The sequence below is a fragment of the Psammomys obesus genome, unplaced genomic scaffold (genome assembly GCF_907164565.1).
Source record: "Psammomys obesus unplaced genomic scaffold, mPsaObe1.curated_primary_1811, whole genome shotgun sequence".
Classification (NCBI taxonomy): Eukaryota; Metazoa; Chordata; class Mammalia; order Rodentia; family Muridae; genus Psammomys; species Psammomys obesus.
Window position 1 is genome coordinate 31758164 of NW_026585504.1, and position 25843 is coordinate 31784006.

Sequence of the window (25843 nt, forward strand, 5' to 3'; positions counted from 1 at the left end):
TTTCTTTCTTTCTTTCTTTCTTTCTTTCTTTCTTTCTTTCTTTCTTTTCTTTTTTTTCATATGGTGGACCAGGGAGAGGCCCTGGAAGGGCTGTCTCAGTGAATGATGGGTTCTCTTTGTGAAACTGGCCAACTGAGACCCAAGCTGCAAATGTCAGTAAAAATAAATAGCATCTCAAAGACGCCTTGTGCATTTCCTTCCTCTGTGTGCTCATTGCTTCATCAGCCAAGACTTGCATGAGTGGCTTCGGAGAGCACACTGGGCCCGTAGATAAGGAATTAACTGCACAAAGCATCTTTTTTTCATTGCATCCAGTTCCAGTGTTTCATGGTTTTTGTTTGTTTGTTTTTAAAGTACCTGCTTGCTGAGGACACAAACCAAGGAAAAGGAACCAATTGACATCTGTTTATGCCTTCTTAAGGGCAACATCTTTCTTGTTTTGTAGCATTCCAAACCGCTCTCTGCTCTAGGAGAGGGCAGCTCTTGTCCTTGCAGCTTCATAATCATGGGCCCACTTTCGTCATCATGAAACAGCTGCTTGGCTGTGCCTTTCCCCTGTTCTAACCATGAAGGACCCTGGGCACATGGAAAGCTGGTTCAAAACACTGTTTGAAGGAGTTAAACTCATCCAAGAGGAGGTCCCACCTCAGCCACATAAAAGCTGGGGACTTAAGAAAGTCACTTCATTTTTCTTTCCAACTTCTGTTTTTTGACATTTAAATATATATGCAAAGCTTACCTTTTAGGGTAGTGGTGACAATTATGCAACACAGAACCCCAAAGGTACAGAAACAATCAAGGGGGGAAAAAAACCTCCTCTTTCTCTACAGTCCTCCCTGAAATGTAGAACAAAGTGATGTTCAGGGGGAGCCTGTGGTTCTAGATAGAGACTGGGATAAAGCCGCTTCTTTACTGACTCCACACTCAGAGTCAGACACCCTGGTCACTGCTGAGAGAAGATGCTGCTGAGTGACAATTCAGAATAAAGCATCCGAGAGTCTATAAGGACAGAGCATTCCATGTAGAGAGGAGGCAGGGGTATGTTCTCAGGTCTGAAGGAGCTCAGAGTGGCTGATGGAGTCAGGGAAAACTTTGTGATTGGAGCAGAGCCAGCAGCCACCCGGCTAGAGACAGAGAGACACTGTCGCCAGCTCACACTCGTCTTGGCCAGCAGGAAGTTTATTCTGGGTGCAGCTAAATAGTGTTAGATGTGATAAGGAATAACACCAGTGGATTGTTGAAACATGCTCATACTGCAAGAGTAAGTGGGCGACAGAGTCCCAAATACAGAACTGTATATTTAACACTATTTCAGCTGTGTGTGTGTGTATGTATATGTTTGTGTGTGTGTATGTTTGTCTCTCTCTCTTTCTCTTGTAGTTTTCTTAGTAGTTGACTTGAGTTCTTTCATTGCTTTCCTGAATTTTTGTCAATTCCCTATGGGTTTATATTATTTTAAATAGTAGGCTTAAAAAAATCTTTGCTGACGTGTTTACTTTAAGGATGGGGTGTCAGTCCTTCATGAGGTCATGTTTCAGATTTGAGGGCTCTTCACGGCATATCTCAGGTGTAAGCTTGATGTATCTTTGGGGACCCAGGGTGGATTGTGAAGGGTATGTCAGAAGGGATGTTCATTTGGATTTTTGTTGTTGTTTCTGAGATAAGACTTTATACCGGTGGCTGTGGTTGACCCGTAACTTAGGCTGGTCTTGAACTTCGGAGATCCTCCTGCCTCAACCTTCTAAATGCTGGCATTTCAAGTGTGAGATGTTGTGTGCAATGGTTTGGCTTTCATGTGCATGTGTACGCAGGTTCACATTTGTGTGCCTGTTCATGCTTGCGTGTTGGGGCAAAAGGAAAGCATTAGCTATCATTCCTCAGTTGTCATCAACCTTGTTTTTAGACACAAGGTCTCTCATTGGCCTGGAACTCACCAAGAAGGCTAAGCTGGCTGGGCAGTGAGCCCAAGGGATCTGCCTATCACATCCAACCCTAGTATTACAAATACCGGCCACCATACCCAGCTTTTTATATGTGGATTTGGGGGGGATTAAATCCAGGTCCTCATGCATGCAAGGCTGGCTGAGCCATCACCCCAGCCTGCTGTTAGGCTCCACCCCCCACCAAGTTTGGATTTTTTTTAACGTCTTCACTTACAACCACTTCTTACCATTAATCTAGTTTTATGCAAATTATTCATGCAAAAGACCCTAACATTTCCGTTTGATCCCACAGATTTGAATATAACCTGCCGATATGCAGGCGTGTATCACGTGGAGAAAAATGGCCGCTACAGCATCTCACGAACTGAGGCAGCTGACCTGTGCCTGGCTTTCAATAGCACCTTGCCCACCATGGCCCAGATGGAGAAGGCCCTGAGCATGGGGTTTGAAACATGCAGGTAAAAAGAGCAGCACCCTCACTGGGAAAAGCACACTGGGGAGGAGCAGGGCTTACTTCTGGAAGGCTCCTCTCTGACAGTTGAGTGAGAGGCAACCCTACCTAGTAATTTGGCCAAGTCAACCTTGAAACCGGTATGACAACTGGAATTTAAAGTCTAAAGACACCTTTGTGAATCACAGAGAGGGAAGCCAGAGGAAGCCATTAAGGTCATATCAGTTGCAACCCTCTTGCCTAATGTGCTCCTGTAGCACTCTCCTGGCTTTGAAGAAGCATTCAGTATCATTGTCGGAACCACAAGAAAACGCAAACCAAATAACAGTGTTTAAAATAAATAGGTAGCTGGCAGAGGCTTGGCTCTGCAGGCCTGACACAAAGCACGTTCTTTAAACCTCTTTCTCCCTCCCCTCCTCTCCCTCTCCCCCCTTTGCTCTCTTTCTCTCTCTGAGCTTCTAGGTTGTCTTCTGGTTTGAAAAAAGTAAGTAAAAGGATATGGAAGTTGAATGCTATATTAAAATAAGTCGTTATCAGAAGTCTTCTTCAAGGTACCTAGAACACCAGAGGACCTTCTCCAAATAATTTTGTTCCAGGATAATCACAACAGGCAGGGGGCATCATATTAATATATATATATTAATATATATTACACATATACATTTGTATATATCCATGTATATGTATGTATATGTGTGTGTGTGTGTGTGCATGTGTGTGTATTTGTGGCCAGTAGCATGCATGAAGAAGAGGTTGACTAACAACCCCAGTCGAGTAATTGTTGTGGTTTGATTGAACTAGAAGAACGGGATAATCCTCGTAAGTGCCCTGAATCCCCATCTCAGCCTACAGCTTAGGTAGTGTCTTTCCCTTCCCTCTTCAGTACACAGACACACACACACACACACACACACACACACACACACACACACGCAAACAGAATGCTTTTAAATAGTCTAGCTGCAGCCCTCTTTGTGGAAGCTATTAAATAGAAGTGAATCGCATCTCTCCCCGGCCCTTAGTTACAGAGTCAGGCACCCACTTCTTGAGCAGTAACTGAGTCTCTTGCTCTGCCTAATATAGTAAACATTAGTCACGCGTGGTGAGTTATATTTAAGTTAATTAAAATTAGGTTATAAGAAAATGAGTTCCTTGATGGCACTAGCTGTATTTCTATTACCTGGTAGCTGCCTTATCAAATGGCATAGATTATACAGAGAATATTTCCATTGTTTAAGAGTGTTCCCTTCAGCTGTGCTAGGCCACAGAGGAGGACATTGCAGTCAGTCCTGAAGATACCTGATAAAACAGGGTCAGAAGGAAGGGGAGGAGGACCTCCCCTAGCAGTGGACTTGGAAAGGGACAGGGAGGAGATGAGGGAGGGGGCTATGGCTGGGTTACAAAGTAAATAACCTGTGATTAATATTAAAAAAAATTAATATATTAAAAAAAAAAAGTGTTCCCTTGAGCAGCAGCAGCCAGACATCTATCTGAAACTGCTCAGAGCTAAGTTTGGGATAATGTTAAGTGAGGAGTGATGGCTCTGTAGCTATAGACCCTGACCTAGTAGCTTCATGAAGGATGGCCAGTTAGTGAAACCATTTATTTTAGTCCTAAGGCTATGCTTTAAAACTCGGCCTGACTAGGTCACTGGGCTAAGAATGTGGTTTTATGAAGCTGGCCTATGGTTGTGAAATGCAGTTTAAGACATGCTTGTGAAACACAGATTCCTCACCTGCTGAGAGCCAGGGGAACAAATAGAGGCTGAGCTTCTGGGAGAATCCCAAAGGTACCCTTTACCTTAATCCTTAAACCGCCCTGTTTATTAATAAGACATCTTATAGATGAAGCAACTGTGCATCGCAGCTTGTCATAGATCAAAGCGCTTGCGCATGGAGGAGTCTCAGTTTGCTTGTGATCAGCCTGAATGTAATGACCAAACTCTCCCAAAAGACACAAGATAAAGGGGCAGGATGCAAGGACTCGCTCCATATGTCTTTCCTCCTTGTGGATAGTCACTTCCTCATGCCGTGTACACACATAGAAATTTTGATGTTCCCCAACTCATGTATAGTCCATACACATACAAGTGTCAGGTAACATGATGCGGTGAAAATTTGCAATAACCCACCAAGAGAATGTAATCAATTCTAGAACATCTGACATAGATAAAATTTGCCACCATGATGCAGAAGAGCAGGGTGAAGAGTCGTTTCCCTGTGGAGGATTATTTAGGAAAAAAAAAAAAAAAAAAAGGGGGAAAAAAACCTCCAAAGCAGAAATCTGTCCCTGCACCCATGGCTGGTCTTAAGTGTTTCAAAACTCACTTTCATAATTTCCCTCAGGTAGCTAAGAAATCGGCTATCTGCCAAAAGACAGAAGGCTCAGCCAAAGCCTCAGCAACGACTTCTGTCTTGTCTGCCCCACCCTGATTAGTGGCAACGCTCAGGTCCATGAGAACTTATTAACATTTAATTGTGTGCCCTCCCACCACCCAGCTAAGGAGGCTTTGGGGAAACCAGTCTGTCGGTTTGGAGGAGGAATTAGTCATTCAGCTCCCATTGCAACACCGACATAATGAGAGGCTGTGCTCAGGAGCTTTGGAGTCACTTTCATTTCCACAGGTCTTGCAGGCTACTGCAGTCTGTGCTGTTGCTCCTGCACAAGAGGTTAAAGGAAGGTACATTTTAACCTACACTGTAGTTCTCGAACCCTGCCGGGTTAGCGTCCCCATCTTTGTTTTCTTGCTGTCCCATCACCTCTTTCAAGTAGCATTTTCCCAGCCCACGTCCCATGTTTTGAGGTGTTTTATGTTAGCAGCCACTAGGGTGCTTCTGAGGGTACTGGTGATGCGCACCGTATCTGAAAAGGCCTCCAGACCCAACAATCTCCCAGAAACACCAAGAGGAGTGTGTGAGTGGGTGGCGTTTTGCTTGAAGAACTTTGTTAAGGGAGCCATTGCCATCTCCTTCCCTGATTGCTATTGCTTTCAGTTCGATGATGGCAAGTTGATCTCCTCAGTCTGAGATGCTCACAAAGTCAGACAGGCCATGTGCCATACGTGGGAGCCTGGCACCATGTTGCCAGTAGTGGAGTAAAGAGGGAGGGCTCGAGGGAGAAGGCGGCGACAGGAAAGAAGAGGAGGATGGGAAGTAAGGCAGGTCTGGAATCTTAGACTGAAAGAAAGCCCAGTCCACTTGTGTTCTTAGGGAACTGGATCATTTTAATATCATTTTTGAAAAAAATAAAATAAAATAAAGCTAATTTGCTGCCAAATCTCACAGTGTAACCTCTTTCTTCTGGGTTTTCTTGTGCCTTTAAGAACATTGCTGAGCATAACGTTTGTATGGGGTTATTGTTTTGTAGGCATGAACATTTTATTTAATTTAAGAATGAGAAAAATCACTAGCTCTCCAGCCTTTAAGTAAAATCACATTGCTTCAGTCTGCCTTGATCCCTTTCATTCTCCTATGCTGTTATTATTGGATTTTATGTAACTAGTATCCCTAGGGATGAATAAAGTGAAGTGTGGTGCTGTGTTAAATGTCATTTCATAGATTATTACAAAATGGCATACCGGTCATTTATGTTGATGACTCCTTGTCTCTCCTTGGCAGGTATGGCTTCATAGATGAGTACGTGGTAATCCCGAGGATCAACCCCAATGCCATCTGTGCAGCCAACAACACAGGAGTGTATGTCCTCACGTCGTCCAACACCTCCCGCTACGACACATATTGCTTCAACGCCTCAGGTTGGTTGTGAGCACGCTGTCTTTGGGGTGCCTGTGGGAATATGGCTGACTGACAGCGGTTCAGTCAGAGCTGAGGCATGGTCAGAGCTCCCTGAAGCTTCCACTCAAAACGGGTCCTAAGAGTCTCCACAATAGAAGGAAGAGCTAGATTCCTGTACTCATGGTCCGGATACGACAGGCTTGGGAAGCAGGTGGTGAACAATTAAATATCAGTTATATCGCGTGAGGATGGAGAGTGTGTAAGAAGGCACAAGCTCTAGGGATGTTTTTTTTTTTTTTTCATTTGAGAGGTGAACGGAGAGGCTATGTCTGAGGAGGCGTTTAAGAAAACCACAGACAAAGTAAAGGAGTGAAGCTATGGGCAGGTGGGAAGGCTACATGAAGCCAGCAACAGGAGCATCATAATTACACCTAACAGATACTAGGAAATTCAAGGGGGCAAAAGCCCAGTAGTCAGAGGTCGGAGTTGCAGGCAAAGTTTGTGCTGGGAAATTGAAGCCCTGTGTAAAGGAAAGTGTACTCATGCATTGAGTACACAGTCTGTGAGTACAAGCCGAATGGCTGACATTAGTTTGGTAAACTGAGCTAGGTAAAATGTAAGGAGGCCATGATAGACCCTTGACCTTCTGAAAGACCTCTTACCCAAGAGTTGAAACCACCAGGAATAAGAGAGCTAAGTGAAAATAGAGATGCTAGGCTCCCTCCTTTGCCTATGAAGCACTCTCCAACCATGAGCTTAGAAGTTGTGCTTACTAGTCTACTTCAAGACGCCACACACACACACAAATCAAAGAAGTCTAGGAACTATAAATCTCCAGAGTCTTTTGAGAATAATTAAAACCATAAATGTCAAACTTTTAATGCCAACAGTCAAAAAGTCTTGGTTCTCAAACTGTATCATCTATTCCCCTGAAGGGTTGAAACTATGTGGTGGGAAAGGAAAAGCTTTGAGGTGAACTTGTCACATATTCCAGGACTGAAAATTTTTCCTTAAACATGGAAGAAAGATGTTAAACAGACTGGAAAGTGGCTTAAGGCTTTCTCCCCCTGAAACCGTAGAGAGTATAGTATGGAGGAAGATTATAAAAACTGTGTGGGCTCTCAAGTTAACAAGGGGCATCACAGGCACTGGGGATTATATCAGTGTCTTTAGGCTGCATCCATGCTGCCCACCCATCGTTTCACAAGCACTGAGGATCAGAGTGGGAATTCAGGGGAGAAATGCAGAGTTTGGGGGAAGAGGATGTATGTATTGAGGCTGAGTAGTTGAAATACAGAATATGAACCCAGTGAATTATTTCAGGTCTGTATGGGCCATGGAGAGACACAAATACAAGGAGGAAAAAAATCACAAGATGTATGGGAAAAAAAAAAACCCCTATCATATGAATGAAAAAAAATACATATGGAGTTTGGTCAAATTGGGGAGAGTCCACTTGAAACTATGCAGGACGCTGCCTATAGTCAATATAATGAGCCAAAGCCCAGAAGGATAAATAGGATGTAGGCATAGAGCACTCCGGGTGCAGGGGTTTAGGAATGAAGGGCTCAGACAGGCGGTGAAGACCCAGCCTGGTGTGATCCTGCCAGCTGCTCATAGTCTCTGGGCTCTGTCTTTGCTTCTGCCGAATCTCGTTCAGTGAATGTATGCAATAAATCACACAGCTGTGTTCCCACACTGTCTCAGCTCTTTTAAAAGTTGGTGTCACTTTGAGTTAAGGTTCTGAGAAATTTAATTGGAACAGGCAAAAAAAAAAAAAAAAAAAAAAAAAAAAAAAAAAAAAAAAAAAAAAAACCAAAACAAAATAAAACAAAACAAAACAAAACAAAAACCACTCTTTTATAGCCAGGAGCTGAAGTGATCCAGGCAAATGTCTATCGCAGCTCTTCTGTGTGGTCCATCCCCAGAACAGGGGTCAGCAGTGTTGATGAATTCTCTTCTCCCTAGAGAGGTGGGTGTTAGTTCAGTTGATAACCAGGAAAAGTGCTAGAGATCTGTGTCATGCCAAAATGACTGTTAAAAGTAGACATGTTAAAAAGGAACAGCACTTTTCCTTTTCTTCCTCTATTTTCTACAAGGACTCAATGTTGACAAGCTTTTATAATTTGTCTTTAAGGATAATATATATTTATAAGTAGTATCTGCATGCTATTGTGCTAAGTATATTGAGGGTAAGAAAGAACCAGGAACTGTGCTTCTTGTCTTAAAGGAATTAACAAGCTTCTTGAAGAAATAATATAGAAAACATAGAAAGGTGAGAATAAATATGGCTGGGATAAGCATATTGCATATCCAGGATGCTAGAGCATGAAGTGAGCTAAAAATCCTGAGAGTGTCCAGCTCCCCGCCGAGAATGTCTGAGAGATTCAACTTAGCCCAAGGAATGCAACTAGGAGATCCCTCTCCCAGGAGAGGGAGCCCCATAAACCAGCAACAGGGAGAAGAGCCACCAATAATACCAGAGCAGATAACTTTTATAATCCTGGTCATATTTCTATGACTTCCCAATAAAAAATAAGGCAGCCCCCCAAAAAAGGGCGTTGTGATTTTTTTTTTAAATTTCTGCCACATCTCTCAGTATCCAAGCTCAACATGAATGAGCCCAGTGATTTCCAGGGAAGGGACATAGAAAACGGATTCATTCAAGCTCACTTTTTAAAGCTCGCTTTCAGTTAAGATGTCTCATTCTCTTCTTACAGTAGAATTAAGGAGCAGATTTCACATTCGTGATTTGGTCATTCACTCATTTATTTGAGAATTGTTGGGAAATTTATTCACAGGACACCTACAGGCATTAACCCTGGAGGAAGCACCCTTTCTAGCTGGCACCCAGAGCTTGGCACCTAGACTGAATAATTATTAGCCCTTTGGAGCCAGTGGAGCCAAACTTTCTGAGAATACAGCCCCAGGGGAGCCAAGTTTAGTATTTCTTTAACAAATCCCTGTGCTCAGGGACACTCACAGCAGTGCCTTGCTTAAGAGAGTGAAGCCCCATCTAATGAGGTCACATGAGTGGACTTGGACATGAATATGTTAACTGCATATTTGGGTCACCATGCGTCTTGGCATCCTGGCCAGATTTAACCTTTGTATGAAATTTTAGGTGAAATGGAGCGTGAAGAGGCTCCAGTGAACACACTCTCACCATTGACAGACTAGCCTCAGTGTGGTTGACCTGCCCCATCCATTATAACTTCACTCCAGGACATTCACAGGCCCATTTCTGAGGATGTTTCACGTCTGAATACCAGAAACGTCTCACAGATTGTCTCAGCCCAAGAAAAACAAAACATATCCCCCCAAAACTCTCCAGTAGCTACATTGCCCTTACTCTCAAGTAAGGGGGATTTGAAGAATATTTTTAAGCAATAAAGAGCTAGAGAAATATTATTTTCTATGACCTTGTGAGTTCCTTGGACTTAGAGCAGGCTCACCCTTGTCTGCTTTTTTCTGCTATGACCTGGCCTGCAAATGATCTTTAGAAAGAATCAATGAGCACATGTCTTCTAATCATTACTCAGAGCATCACTTTCCAGGCTTATCCATAGGCCCCTGGGGATGTTGATATTTGTGGACCATTTCAGGGTGGGAGTAGAAGTTAAATAGAAGACAAGGGAAAAAAAGGAGCCAAATGGTATATGCTAAGACAGCATGGGTGCCGTCAAAGGTGGCCGTCACCAGCTGCATGTGTGAAGCCTTGCGCAAGGAGGAGGCGTTCGTAAATATTAGCTAAACTAATAAAGCCATTAATATTTTAATAAAAGACTGGGGATTTGTTAGTTACTAAATATTTTGATGATTAGGTAAAAATCATTGGTAATTTTGTTGTAGTCTTCAGAGTCCTCCGATGATGTTAATGTATTCACCACAGTTTCGCATCATCCAAGCTGATATCTGGGATTATAAATTATTTTTTGTGATAGTCCATACATGCCTTTATTTTAATTTTTTTTCACAACAGTTACACATTTCTTTCTCAACTGAAAAGAGTTTTAGAGTCATCTCTAGTGGTATGCTTAATTGGAGAAGGGCCTGTGCCTCTTTTATTCCTGATTAAACACGAAGCATCAGCCTTGCCACAGTGCTGGATACAGAAGGCCTGCCTCCCTATATTTGGGCATAGCCCAGTCTGTTTTTCCTAGCGCTGGGATTACAAGTGTCAACACACCTAACCTACAACATGTGTCTTTCTGAATGAATGAGGTTGCTGGGGTGGGAATAGTAAATTTATTGGAACTCGTGAAGTTAAATAAGATTGTAAAAACACACCACAGAAGGCAGAGAAGTTCTTCGCAGATTTACCAAGTGTCAGGAAAAGAAAGTTATTTAGGACAAATTAGAGTAAGACCTTATTGTAACTAATAGGGCACATTCGCTGTGAGGGTTTTAAAAAATATTTGTTTTTATTTCATACTTTTGCTTTTCTTCCTGACAGCTCCTCTCAAAGAAGACTGTACATCAGTCACAGACCTACCCAACTCCTTTGATGGACCAGTTACCATAAGTACGTATCCCTTCTAGTTTCAGGGGATTTCTCTCAATCTTAGGAAAAGGGGCTGACGTGTTCTTTGCTGTTAATATTCAAATGGGCTATTAATCAAATTGTTTCCCTAAGGGAAGAATGGCTGTGATTCCATAACCCATCCCCCTTTCCCGTGTCAGCCTGAAGCTGTTCTCTGATTTACCCCTATGTCCCATTCCCGAAAAATAAGTCCTTTGAAAACCATGGTACTCCACGGCACCATGTTTACTTGATTTTTTTCATGTAGTTGACTCATTCTCTTCTACTTAAAATACGTTTGGTTTTTCAAAAGAAACTGCAAATGGAAAACTAACATCACTTGTCATAAATTGCAGGTAACTTAAAAATCAATGTAAGTGCAAAAAAAAAGTAAATAATATTTTTCAACTTGTAGCTGCAAAAGATTGTGCACTTAAGCGTGCTCTATCTAATAGAGAGGATTAAGACAGTCTCAGGGGAGGAGACACCCACTTGGGAATTCCATTGTTGATATAACTGAAGTACATGGTTATGAAGGACATAAACATTCTGATATGTGTTTTAATATCGTTTATACCACACCCTCCTCAGATCATCTATGGAAAATTTCATGTCCCAATTTAGAAGATGGGAAACCTTCATTAGAACTTCCCAACAGGTTAACTGATAAACCCTAGAGGTTTTGCTTCTTTACCTCCACTCACTGGAAAGAAGAGCAATGTTGAAAAAAGCTGATTTTTGCTTCCTTGGAACCAGATCCCAGCTGAGTGTGTGGACGTAGAGGCAGCAGTCATGGGATGAGCTCTTCCTAGACTATGCAAATCCAGCTTATCCCTTGGCCTGTGCTCTGTAGCAGCCACGGGATGCTTCATGTTCTAACAACTACTATGTAATATTAGAGTATACACTAATACACCAATACACTCTTCTAGCTAATACACTCTTCTAGCCTCTGTGGGCTCCTGAACACACATGGTGCCCATAAACTCAGACAGAAACACACTCCAGTATTAAACAAATATTTTAAAAAGATTAAACAATATAAATTGCCTTGGCTTGAAGTTCAGGAAAAAAAAAAAAGCCCGTGGCAGTCAGTAATCAGGTCTTTCTCTGCAGACATTATCAGGGTGACTGGGATGTTGGAAATTTTGCAACATGGGTTTTTCTGATAGTTTCATTTAAGTGAGCTAGGTAAGTGAAACAGAGGGAATCCTTGGTACCTCCCACCCATGCAATCCAGCAGAAAATATTTCCAGCGAAGTGCTCACATTAAGTAGCCATGTGTAGCTAATGGCTGAGGCTCGAGGCAGAAAATACATTTTTAGGATGGACAATGAATTAATTTATTTTTACTTTTTCTCCTCTGTTTCATTCCGGTCACTTGATTATTAAACCAAAGATTCTGATCTTGATATATATCTGTGTTCAGTAATTTTAAGGTTGAATTTCCCCAAGGTTAGTTGAAGCTCTGTCAATATTTAGACAAACCAGTTTTCTAGCCAGAAATGGCGGGTGGCTTAAACTGACAAAGTTACTCCTTAGAAAGAATCTTTCTAATGGATTGCAAAAGCATCTTCTTTGTGGAGGATGAATGACTGCTATTTCAAATCTTTTCTGGATGGAATTAATAGTAACAAAAATCACACATATTTCAGAAGGAACTGTGTAGAGGGGAGAAGTATTTCTCACTGAGCCTCTGCTTATTTTGACTATGTTGAATGCTAACAACAAGGTATCACCTGCAGCTCCTGATGACCCCATGCAGAAGGCTGTGCCATTCCTTCACTAATGAGGAAACTAAAGCTCACGGGGTTACCTTGTCCAGAGCGATTCAAAGCTCACATTCAAATATGGGGACTCCCCAGTACTTCAACTTTCTCCTTCTCATTTCCAGAGTGTGTGGGCGAGGGGAAAGGGGGTTGAACTACCTCAACATCTTGTCTGCTGTAGCTCAGCCCTAGACAGAGGGATGTTTTTAAGGCAAAAGAAAGTATCTTCAAAATCATGCTTTACGACAACCCATTATCTTTCCCATACCAAGGATGTATCAGCTGTGAAGTTCTAAAGATGCATCTCTGTCTCCTTCAGCTATTGTCAACCGTGATGGTACCCGCTACAGCAAGAAGGGCGAGTATAGGACACACCAAGAAGACATCGATGCCTCAAACACGATGGATGAGGATGTCAGCAGCGGATCCTCCAGCGAGAGGAGCACCTCAGAAGGCTACATTTTCCACACTAACCTTCCCACTGAACACCCGATTGGAGACCAGGAGGATGACTTCTTCATCAGGACCACCCAGACCACCAGTAAGGAGAAGGGCAACCCTGTTTTTCCTATAGCGGTTCTGTGACAGAAGGCCAGTGACCCCCTTGAGGGTGCACACTCCGTGTTTGTTTTCTGCCATCCCTAGACATCTTGATCTGGGCGACATCATTTGGGGAGCTGGTTTCCTGTGCCTGTCCGTGCTCCTGGTCATCAAGAATTGACTTCTGATCTCCTTTCCCATTTCCCCCATCTTCACTTCTGTACCTCCTACCTTGTGACAAGGAATGCCATACTGAAAGGGTTTCCTCAGGGAGGACACCCCTTCCCTCTTGTTCCTGATGACGTAGCAATGCCTCAGATCTGTTATAGAAGTAATTTGTGGTGTTGCCTGCTTCATTCTTGTCACTTTCCACTATGGATAAGACTGTTCTATTAAGTTAGGTTGTAGAGCATATGGTCCATTCCTCGGGTTCCTTTTACAACCCACCTTAAAACCCTACCTTTTAACCGGATTTATTCTGAAGGTTCTGATTGTTTAATATCAAGTCATATTCCTCAATCCTAAACCATTCATTTGTTTTAGTTCAAGAAAACAAATGTGAGGGTATTTTTTTTGTTTTGTTTTGTTTTTAATCACCTTTTGTCAACTGCAGCGTTTTAGACTATACTCTGTTGGGGAAGACCCCAGTGCTCTTTGGGCATGTGGGGGTGAGAGCATGGGGAGAGTGTCTTGCTGAAAGGGATGACTTGGGGTTTGTGCAGCTGGGCTCTGTTAGAAAGAAGCTCAGGGCTTCTTATCTCTGACACTTCCTGCCTGTACTTCCTCTCTGGTTTGTTTTAGAACAGGGTTTCAGATGGCTCCTTCTAGGGAGGATTATTCAAACCCAAAAAACCCAGCTAAGTCTTCGCTGGGTCTCCTAGTATGGTGTGGATTTTCTCATTTCCTGGCTGAAACTCAGGGAGGTGGAACTCCGGCTTGTTCACAGTTTGACAGGAATGTACTGGCTTGCAAAATTCAAGATAGGACCCTTTTTAGTCCGCTGATCTCCAGAAGCCAGGGAGCCTCCATAGCACTGGATGTAAGTTGAACTCACTTAGCAGTGTTTTACATTTCTGTTCTCAGGTTGCTGAGTGAGGGGAAAGGGTGACATGAGCAGGTGCAGAATTCTAGTCATGCCCAAGAAGTTCTTTGAACCCTATATCCCCCTGCCCCCAGCCCTCCATCATATTCTGGGGGCTTGGCGATAGCTCAATGGGCAAAGTATTGACCTTGCAAGCACACGGTGACCTCAGTTTTTTGATACCCAGCACAGCAGCATGCATCTGCTATCCTAACACTAGGGAGACAGAGGCAGGAGGAGACCTGGAACTTGCTGGCCAGACAGTCTAGCCAAATCAGTGTACTTCAGGTTCAGTGAGAGAGCCTATCTCGAGAGATAAGGTGGAAAACAATCAAGGAAAACATTTTATGTCAGCCTCTGGCCTCCGCACATGAACAAGTACATATATTCTATCTGCGCACAAGGCATATCTGTTTACGTTTCCCACGCCCTCCCAGGCATTCACTCTGATGATTTGTCACCTCGTTGTCTGTAGTGTCCTGGGAAATATTTCTTCACAGAAGCTTCTGCACAACAGGCAGGTAGTGTTGCTAGCTATGTGCAGTTACCTGGGTCCCCTGACCTCTTGATCCAACTATGTTAAAAGTGCTTATCATCGGGGTGCGCAGTTTTGTCAGATGTTGGCAAACCCAGTAATTAGTGGTCTCATCAGGAAGCAGAACAGGTCTAACCTAAAATCCTGTTTCCCACCCAAAAAGAACCTTCTGACAAAATCTGTCATGTGGTGATTGAGTGCAGCTGGAGCCACAACCTATGTGGAGTGGGAGTTTCACAGGTGCTTGAAGAGAGGTAATTGGCAAATTATATTAGCACCCTTAGCCTGTTCCCTAAGCACTGCTACTTCTTCATCCAAGCTGTCCAGTCATCAAATCTATTTTAGGATTTTTTTTTTTTACTGGATTCCCTCTAACTCTTGAGACTCAAGCATTCACATAAAACATTGAGCACAGCAGCATGCATCTGAAATCAGAGACAGGAGACACCCTGAAATTTGCTGGCTAGCCAGTCTAGCCAAATCAGTGACCTCTGGGTTCATTGAGAAACCCTATCTCAAAAAATAAGGTGGAAAGCAATCAAGGAAGACATCTTATGTCAACCTCTGGCCTCCACACATGCCCAAGTGCATATATTCTATCCATACACAAGGCATATCTGTTCAAGTGCCCCATACCCTCCCAGGCAATTTGCTCCCTGATGGTAACTATGGTTAGAGTAATATCAGAGAGAAACAAGGGCAAGGGAGGCTCCCATCCATCCACTCTACAGTGTATGTCTTCTCGGCTCCAGACACTGCTGCAGTTTCTGGGGTCAGAGGTAAATCCACCTTCATGGATCCCACATCCTGTCTCAGAATCAAAGAAACTGAGTGTGAGAGGCTTACCTAAAATATAGCTCAGAATCTGAGGGAAAGAGAGTTTTGCTTTCCTTCTTACACAGCGTGTGGCTTGCTTCTTTTAATGGGTGTGGAGGAGAAGCCAATTTGCCCACCAGGTTACCTTTAGTTGAAAGTAGCATGTGGGATGACAGAGTTAGCTTGAAGCTCCCGAGTAGAATCCTACTTTCTGAGCCCAAGGAGGAGCCAAGGGCTTACTTAGCTATCACTGCTGGGCTGAGGTTGAGACACAGTGAGAGGGAGTGGATGCAAAGTAGCATACAGAGGAGCAGAGGTCAGGAGCTGGGCTGGGTGAGGATGTGGAGGAAGCCGTGCTTGGCTGAACTAGCTCATTCCATCCTCAAGGCTGCTCAGTGGGTGGCAACAGGGAAAACTCTGTTCCTGGGGCTTTCCCACTGGCTGTTTATTATAAGTGTTATTTCTGGAGGAGTGTGCCCGGAGGTGTGTCACCATTCCCTTCTTATTGGTCATGTGGAATTCTCTGGAATCAAGAAGCCTAAACTAATTTAGGAAACAGGCTCCTGCCTCAGAAAGGTCTTCTTCTGGGTGTCAAATAAAGAATTTGTTTTTCATCGGGTGGGGCAAATTGGAAACTAGGATGGCTAGGATGACACTTTTTTTCATTGTCTCCTCTCACACAACTCAATTTAGGAAGATGAAATAATGCACATTTTTTGTCTTCAGTGTGTTCATTTCTTGTTAGTTGGTTTTTTTTCCCCCCAGGGTACTTCCAGGTGAGGGCCAGAAACTCAGCATCATTAGTGCCATTTTTGATAGCGGGCAGTCTGTAGACTCTTGTGGGTGTACTATGAGTAGCTAGCTTCTCACTCTACTCTCACTAATGTGATCTTCAGCATCTGTTACATGCGATGCCCCAGTTCTAAACTGGAGTTCCCATGGGAATCAGTAGTTCTCCATGGTATGCAAGAACCAACTGTAGCATGTGAAGACCATAATCTCGATTTTTCAGAGAAGCGTTTGATTTAAAATATTTTCTTTTTAAAGTCCCAGCTGGTTCAGACATTTATCCCAATGGCATTAGCTAATTTTGTTTCTTTGGGGGGACCTTCTGGAAACCAGCCCAACTTGAAAGTCAGATGAAAGATTTTTTTTTAAATTACAAAATAGTTTTGTAATCTATTCTCTAACTTGAATTGAATTCAACAGTTCTTTGCTTTTATCAGCTCTATGTGAGAAAATGATATATAGCTAGATAGATAAATACTGAAGAATGTTTTTGCCTAATGACAACATTTTAAATACACACCCTCTACAAAATTCTTGCAAACTATAAAGCTTAAGTTGTATTTGATGAGTGTGGGTGGAGTTTTGAAGTGCCAATAGTTGCAAGTTGCCTGGGCACAATGCTGAAGAGACAGAAGAGAATCAGGCATCCTCAAAGAACTTCAAAAGATAAATTAATGGAAGACATTGTCAGCTATGCTGTATCAAAGACCTCCAGACCGTGGGTGAATGAGACCATCAAGAGAGTGAGCAAATCCCTTTCTATCACAGTTCATTTCCTGCTTGAGTTTTCTCTGGACATGATTTGAGGGGGTTTAAGTAGAAGACTAAGAAGCATTGAATTCATGCCCTAATCTGCCTTCTTGGTGCTGTTCTGAGATGCTGGTAGAAGTCTGGAAAGATAAAAGTGGCCTCAACATCCCCTTTTTAATCCTCATGCTAAATAAATAGAGATATTCTATATAGGACAGAGAGTACAGGTTTTATGGAGGACAGGTTAATCTCACTAAACGATATTTTCATAATTAATCTAGTTGCCTCAACTGTGCACTCAAACAGCCATGCAGCAGCTCAGAAACAAAATAATTGGATGTGGTTTTGGTTTGGTAATTCACAATCCACGACTCAGACTCAGGAGCCCACAACTACAGCAACTACAGGTAAACTATGGTAATTTTTGATTATCACCTGTCTTCCGTGAGGTGTTAAGAAGAATGGATGTTCGTTGTCATATATAGACAGCATCTTTGCTGAACACCAGTTCTTGTAACATTGAGTGGCCACAGAAAGCTGTGGATCTAGTGTCTCCTAAATGCTCTCTTTTCATTTTGGAAACATGGAAACAGATTCGAATACTTTTCCTTTGACTATGATAGTCGTTCAAGAAATGACCACTAAAAAGACATCTATTTATCAAATGATCATATCAATATAAGAGAGAAGTAATGCTTAATGAATAAAAAGCATAGACCTTTCTTTTGACACTGAAAACTTTTTCTGAAAACACTAAGAAATGACTTGACCTGTTTCTTTATATGAGTTTCTAGAGGATATTAAGCTCTGAGGGTGCTTGGTCATTAGCTCTCAAGTATTTTGACTTGGCAGCTTTGCCCTGGGGGTTAGGAAAGGGAATAAGTCTATAACAGTAGTTCTCAACCTTTGAGAGTTGAGCCCTCTTTGGGTATCAAGTGACCCTTTCACCAGAGTTGCCTAAAATGATAGGAAACTACAGGTACTTACATTACTATTCATAACAGTAGCACAATTATAGATATGAAGTAGCAATAATAATAGTTTTATGGTTAAGCATTACCACAACATAAGGAACTGTATTAATGGGTCACAATATTAGGAAGATTGGGAACCACTAGTCTGTAATGATGAAAGATAGTAGGGATTTCTTCATTTATTAACTTATATTGACAGATAATACGGCCATATTTTCAAATAGGCATTATCTCTGCAGAAAGGGCGTCAAAAAAATGGGAAAATAGCCTTATACATTTGCTTATCTTATAAGACACTTGGGCAGTCAATCATGTAAGAAAACCCTGCTGATGTTCTACTATGATTACAATATCGCAGTGATTAATATCATGATGAGGTGGGTGGATGTCAAGGAGAAATGGCAGAATAAGGCAAATGCTGTTTGTATATGTAGAAATGTATGATAGATCTCCAAAGAAAAAATAGGGGGAAGAAAAGGGCTCTGCAGCTGTATTTCTTCTTGGATTGTTTCTGGGCTTTCTTGATAGCTGGCAACAAATTTTTATTGATTGTTGTATTTGGAAATTTGCTGATGGCTTCAGCTTTCTCTGCTTGAACTTATCCTTTTTTTGGTTTCCTAATATTTCATATTTTCCTGTGAATCATGATGACATAATTGGCAGTCTTTGGGAGTGTTCAAATCAAGTCTGTTGCTTTGGTGCTGATGTAGGCATTGGGCCCCTTCATTTCTTCCTGTTTTTCTTGGTTAATTATGCTATTTATTTTTTTAATGGGACTGAAAATTGACTGCTCTTCCTTTTAAAGTACAGTGTCGACATGAAAATGATTATGGGCAAGGTTTCTAGGGTAAGGGTGCCCTCCTTGGAGAAAGGTGGAAAGACATTTTCTATGTTCCTCTTCCAGTCTCATTCTCGCTTGCATTGGGGATTCATGGGGTCACATGCCTGAGACTTCTGGTAGAGGTATCATACTCTGATCTCCTGGAAAATGGTATTAGTGGCTACCTTCAACTGTGAAGAATATCAAAGGGCTTGGGCTCCTAAGAGCTGGCCACTAAAATCACAAATGCTCAGATTTGGAGAGGACCTTAAATGGCTTGGTTCAACCAACCTTCCTAATCATCTGATATTTTATTTCTAGTTTTTAGAAAAACATTCTGTTTCTGAAATTCTCACCACAGGTCTTTACTTGGCCTCACTGGAAAGGACAGAAATATTCAATCCTTGTTCTGTGAGAACTTCACATAATTCTCATGCAATTTTTGAGACTTCCCCTCTGCCAATTGGACTTCACACAAGTGTCTAGCACAGGTGTTTCATCTTAAGATCAAAGTTTGGACCACTTGATATTTAAGGTTCCTCCACTTCTGACATTCTATGGACTTCAGTTTGGGCTCCTAAATGAAACAGAACTTTACTTTTTTTTTTCCTTTCTTTATTTTTACCACCTTTGTCAATAATAGATGATTCTCTGGGTAGGGAGAGAGTGAAAACATTTACCATGCTATTTCTTAGGAACTGATAATTAACATTTCAACAATCAATTCAATCATGGTTACAACAGCCTTGATGACCACCTCAGAAACACCACCCAAGAGGCAAGAAGCCCAGAACTGGTTTTCATGGTTTTTTCAACCATCAGAGTCCAAGAGTCATCTTCATACAACAACGAAGATGCCTGGTAATGAGTTATATCATATGCCTGCTTGACAGCCTTTAATAATTCTAATTAACCTATGGGAGTGGTTAAGTCTTAATGCCATTCTGTCTCACAAATGTATGTGTCAATTTAGGGAGGATCATGAACTCTGAGATCTGTATGTTTGATTTAATATTACTAATACATGGTTTTCTTCTCTATACTTTATAGGATCTATATAGCCTAGGATAAAGTTAATTAGGAAACTATACAGTAGGGCAAGTCCTTGGTGATGACAGAACATTTCAAATCTAAAAGAATGTCTAGACATACCCTCAAATTACCATAGTAAAAAAACTTTTTTATGAGAATGTAAAATAACAGCCATTGCTACCAAAACAGAAGATTTCTATCAATTGAATTACTCTTGGGTTGGACACCAATAGTAAGGAGGCCAAATGGTTATCCCATATGGTAGCCTGAGTTGCATTCAGAAGTTAGAAGAATTCTTCTTAGTAAAGAGACATATTTTGCAGTAACTGCTAAGAAGAGGTCAAAGGTTTCCATTTTCCTTTTAAAAGCTGGGTCCAATGATTGAAAGTGAGAAAGCCTCAATATTTGGGCTGTGGTTCACTGTCATTAACATTTCTGAACCCTTTCAGTTGATTAATAATTGGCAAGAACATTTCTGTTAATTGACCTTTTCCCCATCTGTGGGAAATTTTATTGAGAAGGGGTGAAATCTTGGGAACTCCTTGCTTTTATTTGCATTAAAGACACACTCTCTGATACTAAAGACTTAGAAAGGTCGTGCATTTTTTTTTTTTGGAAATATCAGAATGAAACTTCTTACTTCACACAACCAGCGAATTAAACACTTTACTTCATACAATCAATGAGCCCTGATAAAAAGTAAGAATAAAAGAAAACAAATGAATTTTAAAATATGAATATAACTATAGGATTTTAGAAATGTGACATTGCGGTGTTACTGGAAGTATCTTGAAAGAGCAAAGAGAGATATGTGAAACCTTCCCATTCTCACCCTGACACCCTAGCTTTACTATAACATGCTAATGATGTAATAAGAAAGACATCTGAGAGCAAGGCAGAATTTGCATGGGCCCGTGTTTTGTTGTGTTTTGCTCTAACTTCTTCAGTAGGCTCCACTTATAGCTATTCCTTAGACTCTTAAAGACAATGTTGAGTTGTAAAGATCATAGCAAGTCACTTAAGGCTCACATATTAACTTTAGTGATGAGGGCTCAGAGCTATACAAACCTATTCTCTCACTTTCTTCTTAAAATCTTGGGGACTCCATGAACCCTTCCATGCCTGACTTTCTTCGTTGGTGAAATGGGTTACTTGGCAGCCAGCTCAACTACTAATGCAAGTCACCACAACAGGTACGGAGTCAAATACCAACCCAGCAAGCTGGGAGCCAAATGAGGAAAATGAAGATGAAACAGACAAATCCCCCAGTTTTTCTGGATCAGGCATTGATGATGATGAAGATTTTATCTCCAGCACCAGTAAGAATAATCAAATACAGTAGAACCATTTATGCAAGGCTTGCTGAGGGACCTAAGTGATATAGTTTCTCTCTTAGGAAACAGATGATATGAAAAATGACTGAACTTATGGTTTTATCTTAATTCCATTCTAATGAGATTTTTTTGGAGGAGGAACTAAAATTTTGTGAATGGAAACCAAAACATATTTCTGGGGAAAATAGCTCATGAAGTTTCAGACACCTTGTGTTCTTCCCATTCTGTTTATCAATAATTGCTTTTATAGAATATTTGTGTATTGTGTGGCTGGGGCATGACATAGTAAAATGTCACAAAAAATATTCACTGTGTCCCTGCTGTGCCAGGCAATGGGAACACAAAGGTGAAAAAGAAAGGCCAGAACATTTATCTATAAGAGGCTCATACACTGCTGTGGCAGATGGTCATGACACTGAATTGAAAGCTTAGGAGGCCCTAGAATAGCTTAAAATATAGGACCCTGAGCTCAAGAACTATTTACATTGATCAAAAAATGGTTGTGATCAAAGGAAAAAAAAACTCAAGAAGTTTCAACAAACTTGCTGGACACAATAACAGTAGAAGGAAGACTACATCCCAGCTCAGCCTTAAACAGATAGTGTTAATTACTAAACGCAAATAGTGACACCACACGCCCAAATCTGTGAGCTTGATAAAACTTTCTGGGGACACTGAGGTGGAGACTGTAGAGAAAAACATCCAGTTCTGCTAGATGACTGATTTCCCTATATTTGTCATAAGCAAACATTTTCCTGGAAAGAGATGAGAATCATAAGCCTGATTCAATTAACATTTGGAGAAAGGATTTGGGGGTGTTGTATCAGCTACCTTAGACAATAAGAGTTCTATCTATCCCATTAAAATGGCCTCCCATTTTAGTCCCAAGAATAAGAGCACCTAGGGAGGAGGGATCTAAAAGTGGCTTAAAGACATCTGAGTATGTGACAATGATATAGCATACACTAGAGACAAACCAGATTTTATATATGGAGATTTGAGTGGAGCGTTCCTTGGGCTGGACACATCTGCCGAGCTTAGGAACTTAAGAAAAGAACCTGAGGAACTGCACACATTGAGCAAATATTATGACAGTGTCTTCAGGGTTTAGGATGTAGTTTCCTTGTAAGTGTGCTATATGGTCAGGCTCTGGGGCATAAAGTTCTCACGCCACCCCATCTCCATCTTTATACTGTGTATGCAATTCCGGTTCACTTTTCTACCTAGTGCCTACACCCTTTAATTCAACAGGATGCTCTCTTTCTTCTGGAGGCTTGGGATAACTACCACTTTTTCAAGCTTATTAGAAATGTGATTAATGACTCTAACTTATTGTTTTTTAACTTGTGAAATGGTTTTGTACTGTCTGGGTATCAAAATAAAATTTGAAGGAAGACGAACTTGCAAATAGCCTTTTCACAAAAGATATTGTTTCAGATTTTGTCAAAATGGATCTTTTCGTACCTTGTGTTCCAGGCTTTCTATTTTGCATGCCATTGGGCCGTTGGTGAACTGACATGCCTTTGTTTTCCAGTGTGTTGTGCTGATGGTGGATGGTTACTTCTGGCTCTTTTCTATAAACGTATACATCTTGGTCCTCTTTCATTGGCTGTGAATGGCTTGTTTATATCATGTTCTGTATTCTCTGGAACTCTGATGGGTGTTTGGTATATGTTCAGAAAAAAGTAGCTAAGCCAAATGGCTCTGAGGCAGACATCCTTTCTGGAACTAAAAAAAAGCTTTGGTCTTGTGGTTATTTCTTTCCAAGTAAAATCACTAACACAATAGTAAGTCCTATGTTATAACAGCTATCAACTTCTTCTGCTTGAGGATCTACAGTTAGCATGCCTTCCAGTGATACCAACAAATGGCCTGGATTTTCAGGTGCAGAGGGCTTCTACAGTTTGCATAAATGGGCAAAACTCTTCACATCTTTGGTCATTCTTGGTGGAGGGTTAGTGCTTTCAAAGCTGTTCTTCCTGCTGCTGCAACATCCTTGGCTATTTCATCCAGAAGATCTCATGTTCTAAGCCGAAAGATAGTCTAAGGCAGCATGCGATGGACATTGAGATACTAAACAACATGGTGGATAAAGCTGAAGGCTCCTCCTTTCCCTCCATTTCCACTCAACCATCTATACGGCCCTGTATAGATGAGCTGCTGTGTAGACTGCAGAAAAGAGAAATGTACCAAGCAATCATTGAAGCCTCGAGAAATCACATTTTCCTAATTGCCTCAATCATCATTATGACAGTTGCTTCCACTCCATGGGTTTCTGACCACACAAAACAGAACCAGGACGAGACCCAGTGGGAGCCAATCCAATCAAATCCAGAAGTAGTACTTCAGACAACCACCAAGATGACTGGTAATAAGTTATGCACATTTCGTTATTGATACTTTCCCTTAAAGCTTATGATGCTGTGAAGGTCAAACCTCCGGGTGAGGTGGGAAATTTAATTAATGTCTCATTACAAATCCTTAGCGAACTTTCATGAGGGTATGCTATTCCGCATGGGAGTCATTTATCAACCATACTACCTAGACATAAGGTATTTTATGTCACTTTGTCATAAAAATGAATGTATATGAATGGTTTATGGTACTGTCTCAGACAAAATGGCTCTTCTAGAATAATAAGCAACATTAAAGACCTTTGTACCTGTTCATTTTCTCTGGGGACAGATTAGTGGAATCACTTAAATTTATTGAGAGTAAGTACTCAGAGATAGTGCTTAGGCATAGGCTCAGTAGATAACACATACTTTAGCTGAAGAAGGGGATTATTAAAGACTATTTGATTAAAAGTCACAGTGTACTTAACCATCATTACAACAGATAGAGACAGAAACAGCACTGTTGCTCATGAAGAAAACTGGACCCGGGAACCACAGCCTCCTTTCAATCACCATGAGTATCAGGATGAAGAGGAAACCCCACATGCTACAACCACAAGTAAGAAGGATGATGCTCTGAAGTTCTGGTACCCAAGTCATCAGAGATGTTGTTTAGTCTTGGACACATCTTTTGTCTCTGCACAGTATCTTACCTGCACAGTCTGAAAGGGGCCATTTTTAGAAATAGGAAAGATGCCAAGTTGTCAGATTTTTCCAAGAGACCAGAATGCCTACAAAGTAGATGGCAGATGCTGTCCTTGTGTTAAAGATTCCTAATGGTTCCATTTTGGTAGTTGGTATGTATTTTTAGAAATGTGTGATGGAAGTGTTTCTTTCAGGTACTTAGTGTAGGATCTGGAGAGAAAGATTTAAGAGTGGGTGGATCTTTGAAATATTCATCTTCTTTGAAGATCTGTAACAGACCCACTTTCTTTTGTCACACCGTCTTCCTTGGTCTGTGGTAGAGTGGTGTCACTTGTGTCCTTGGTGGAAAAGTCAGCAGCTCATATGGTCTTTTTTTTAATTCTAAGTTACCCTTCTTTTGTTTAAAAAGCTCAGGGCAAATTGGAAAATGTCCTGATGCTCCTACTGTTATTTCTACTTATAGACAAATATCTCAAGTTTTCAAAAAACAAGCTCATGTTTCCAGTGATGACTGGATTATAAACCTAGGACAAGAAAAGAAAGAAAAGAAAAATTGAAATGTATTCATCTTTCATCTGTATCTCAGAGAAATGCCTACCTAATTTAGAATAAAACTGATCCTTGAGATTGTATCTTGTAGCATTTTAACAGTTATGATTCAACCATATACTTGAACATTCTTAAAGGGGAAATGTAAGAAACAGCTACTTAGGAACCAAAGGAACGTAGGTACTCTTGTTCGATAATGTGTTCACAGGCAGTCAAGGAAAAGCTTGAGATATGAGTTAATGAGTCGTGGGCATTGTACTGAGTCAGATGCTACATTCTAGTCCTTACCCAGTAAATTTGGTATATGCATAAAGATTGAGTTTGAGTTAATCAAGAGATAGACTGTAAAGAAAAAGAATAGAATAGAAAAGAAAGAGATATGTCTTCAGAACAGGACCCATTCCTGTCCCTTCTGAAAGCTTCTATCAACTGTCTTATCAATTACTGTAAACGTTTGCACTTAAGCAGAATGCTAATTAAGAAGCTTGGAATTAATGCATCTAATGTCAAACTATGATAGTTGAGGGGCATTCTTACTAGGGAATCTTTGAGAATACAGATACTTAACAAAGAGGAGTTAACTATCAATAATTGCAAAATCCACATGACTTCATCAAGGAGACATTACAAACTCTAGAAAAGAGTCAGCCCTTGTGGTTTACAGTGGAAGTCTTCTGTTTTGCTAACACATTCCTGACTGTACTGAAAATGCCAGGGCATGGTTGGGCACCTGAAGAGTCATACTTATGCTATAAATGATAGCATGAATGTAGACTTATCTGTGTGTTTGTGAGCACACACATGTTCTTGTTTATTCTTTATACTTGGCTCTACTTTTTAATTTTCTAACTTCATCATTTGTTAAGAGATTGTGACTTAAATAATAGAAAATAACAAGATTCGGGCCTTCCTCCCTTTGGATAATCAGTTAATCCCAAGAATGGGTTGGAAAATACAAAAACAAAATTAGCATGAGTTCCATTTAAAAAGTATATTTGCTTTGCAAAATCACACACATAATTTTCCAAGATAATGAGAGACAGTGGATTTCGTTAAGTCACAAAAGTTAATTTGGTTTGGCAATTTATAAGCTCTAACTTTCCTGATGAGTCAGAAATTTGCTGTGAGCTGTTGCAGATGAAAATGTCAGTGGCTTTCTGACT

General features: G+C 41.1%; 1 protein-coding gene across 5 annotated transcripts in view; it reads left to right on the plus strand.

Annotated features, from left to right (window-relative positions):
• Positions 1–25843, plus strand: part of Cd44 (CD44 molecule (Indian blood group)) — an 84492-nt gene that overhangs the window by 31757 nt on the left and 26892 nt on the right. For 2 of the 5 annotated variants that reach the window (XM_055599724.1, XM_055599738.1), the window contains exons 2-7: positions 2236–2401; positions 6012–6148; positions 10585–10653; positions 12739–12960; positions 23345–23458; positions 23929–24045. In XM_055599724.1, coding sequence (XP_055455699.1) covers positions 2236–2401; positions 6012–6148; positions 10585–10653; positions 12739–12960; positions 23345–23458; positions 23929–24045 — 825 coding nt within the window. Of the gene's footprint in view, positions 1–2235; positions 2402–6011; positions 6149–10584; positions 10654–12738; positions 12961–17211; positions 17338–19468; positions 19586–20949; positions 21076–23344; positions 23459–23928; positions 24046–25843 lie in introns of all 5 variants that reach the window. The other 3 variants (XM_055599729.1, XM_055599743.1, XM_055599746.1) reach the window with 2 other exon arrangements.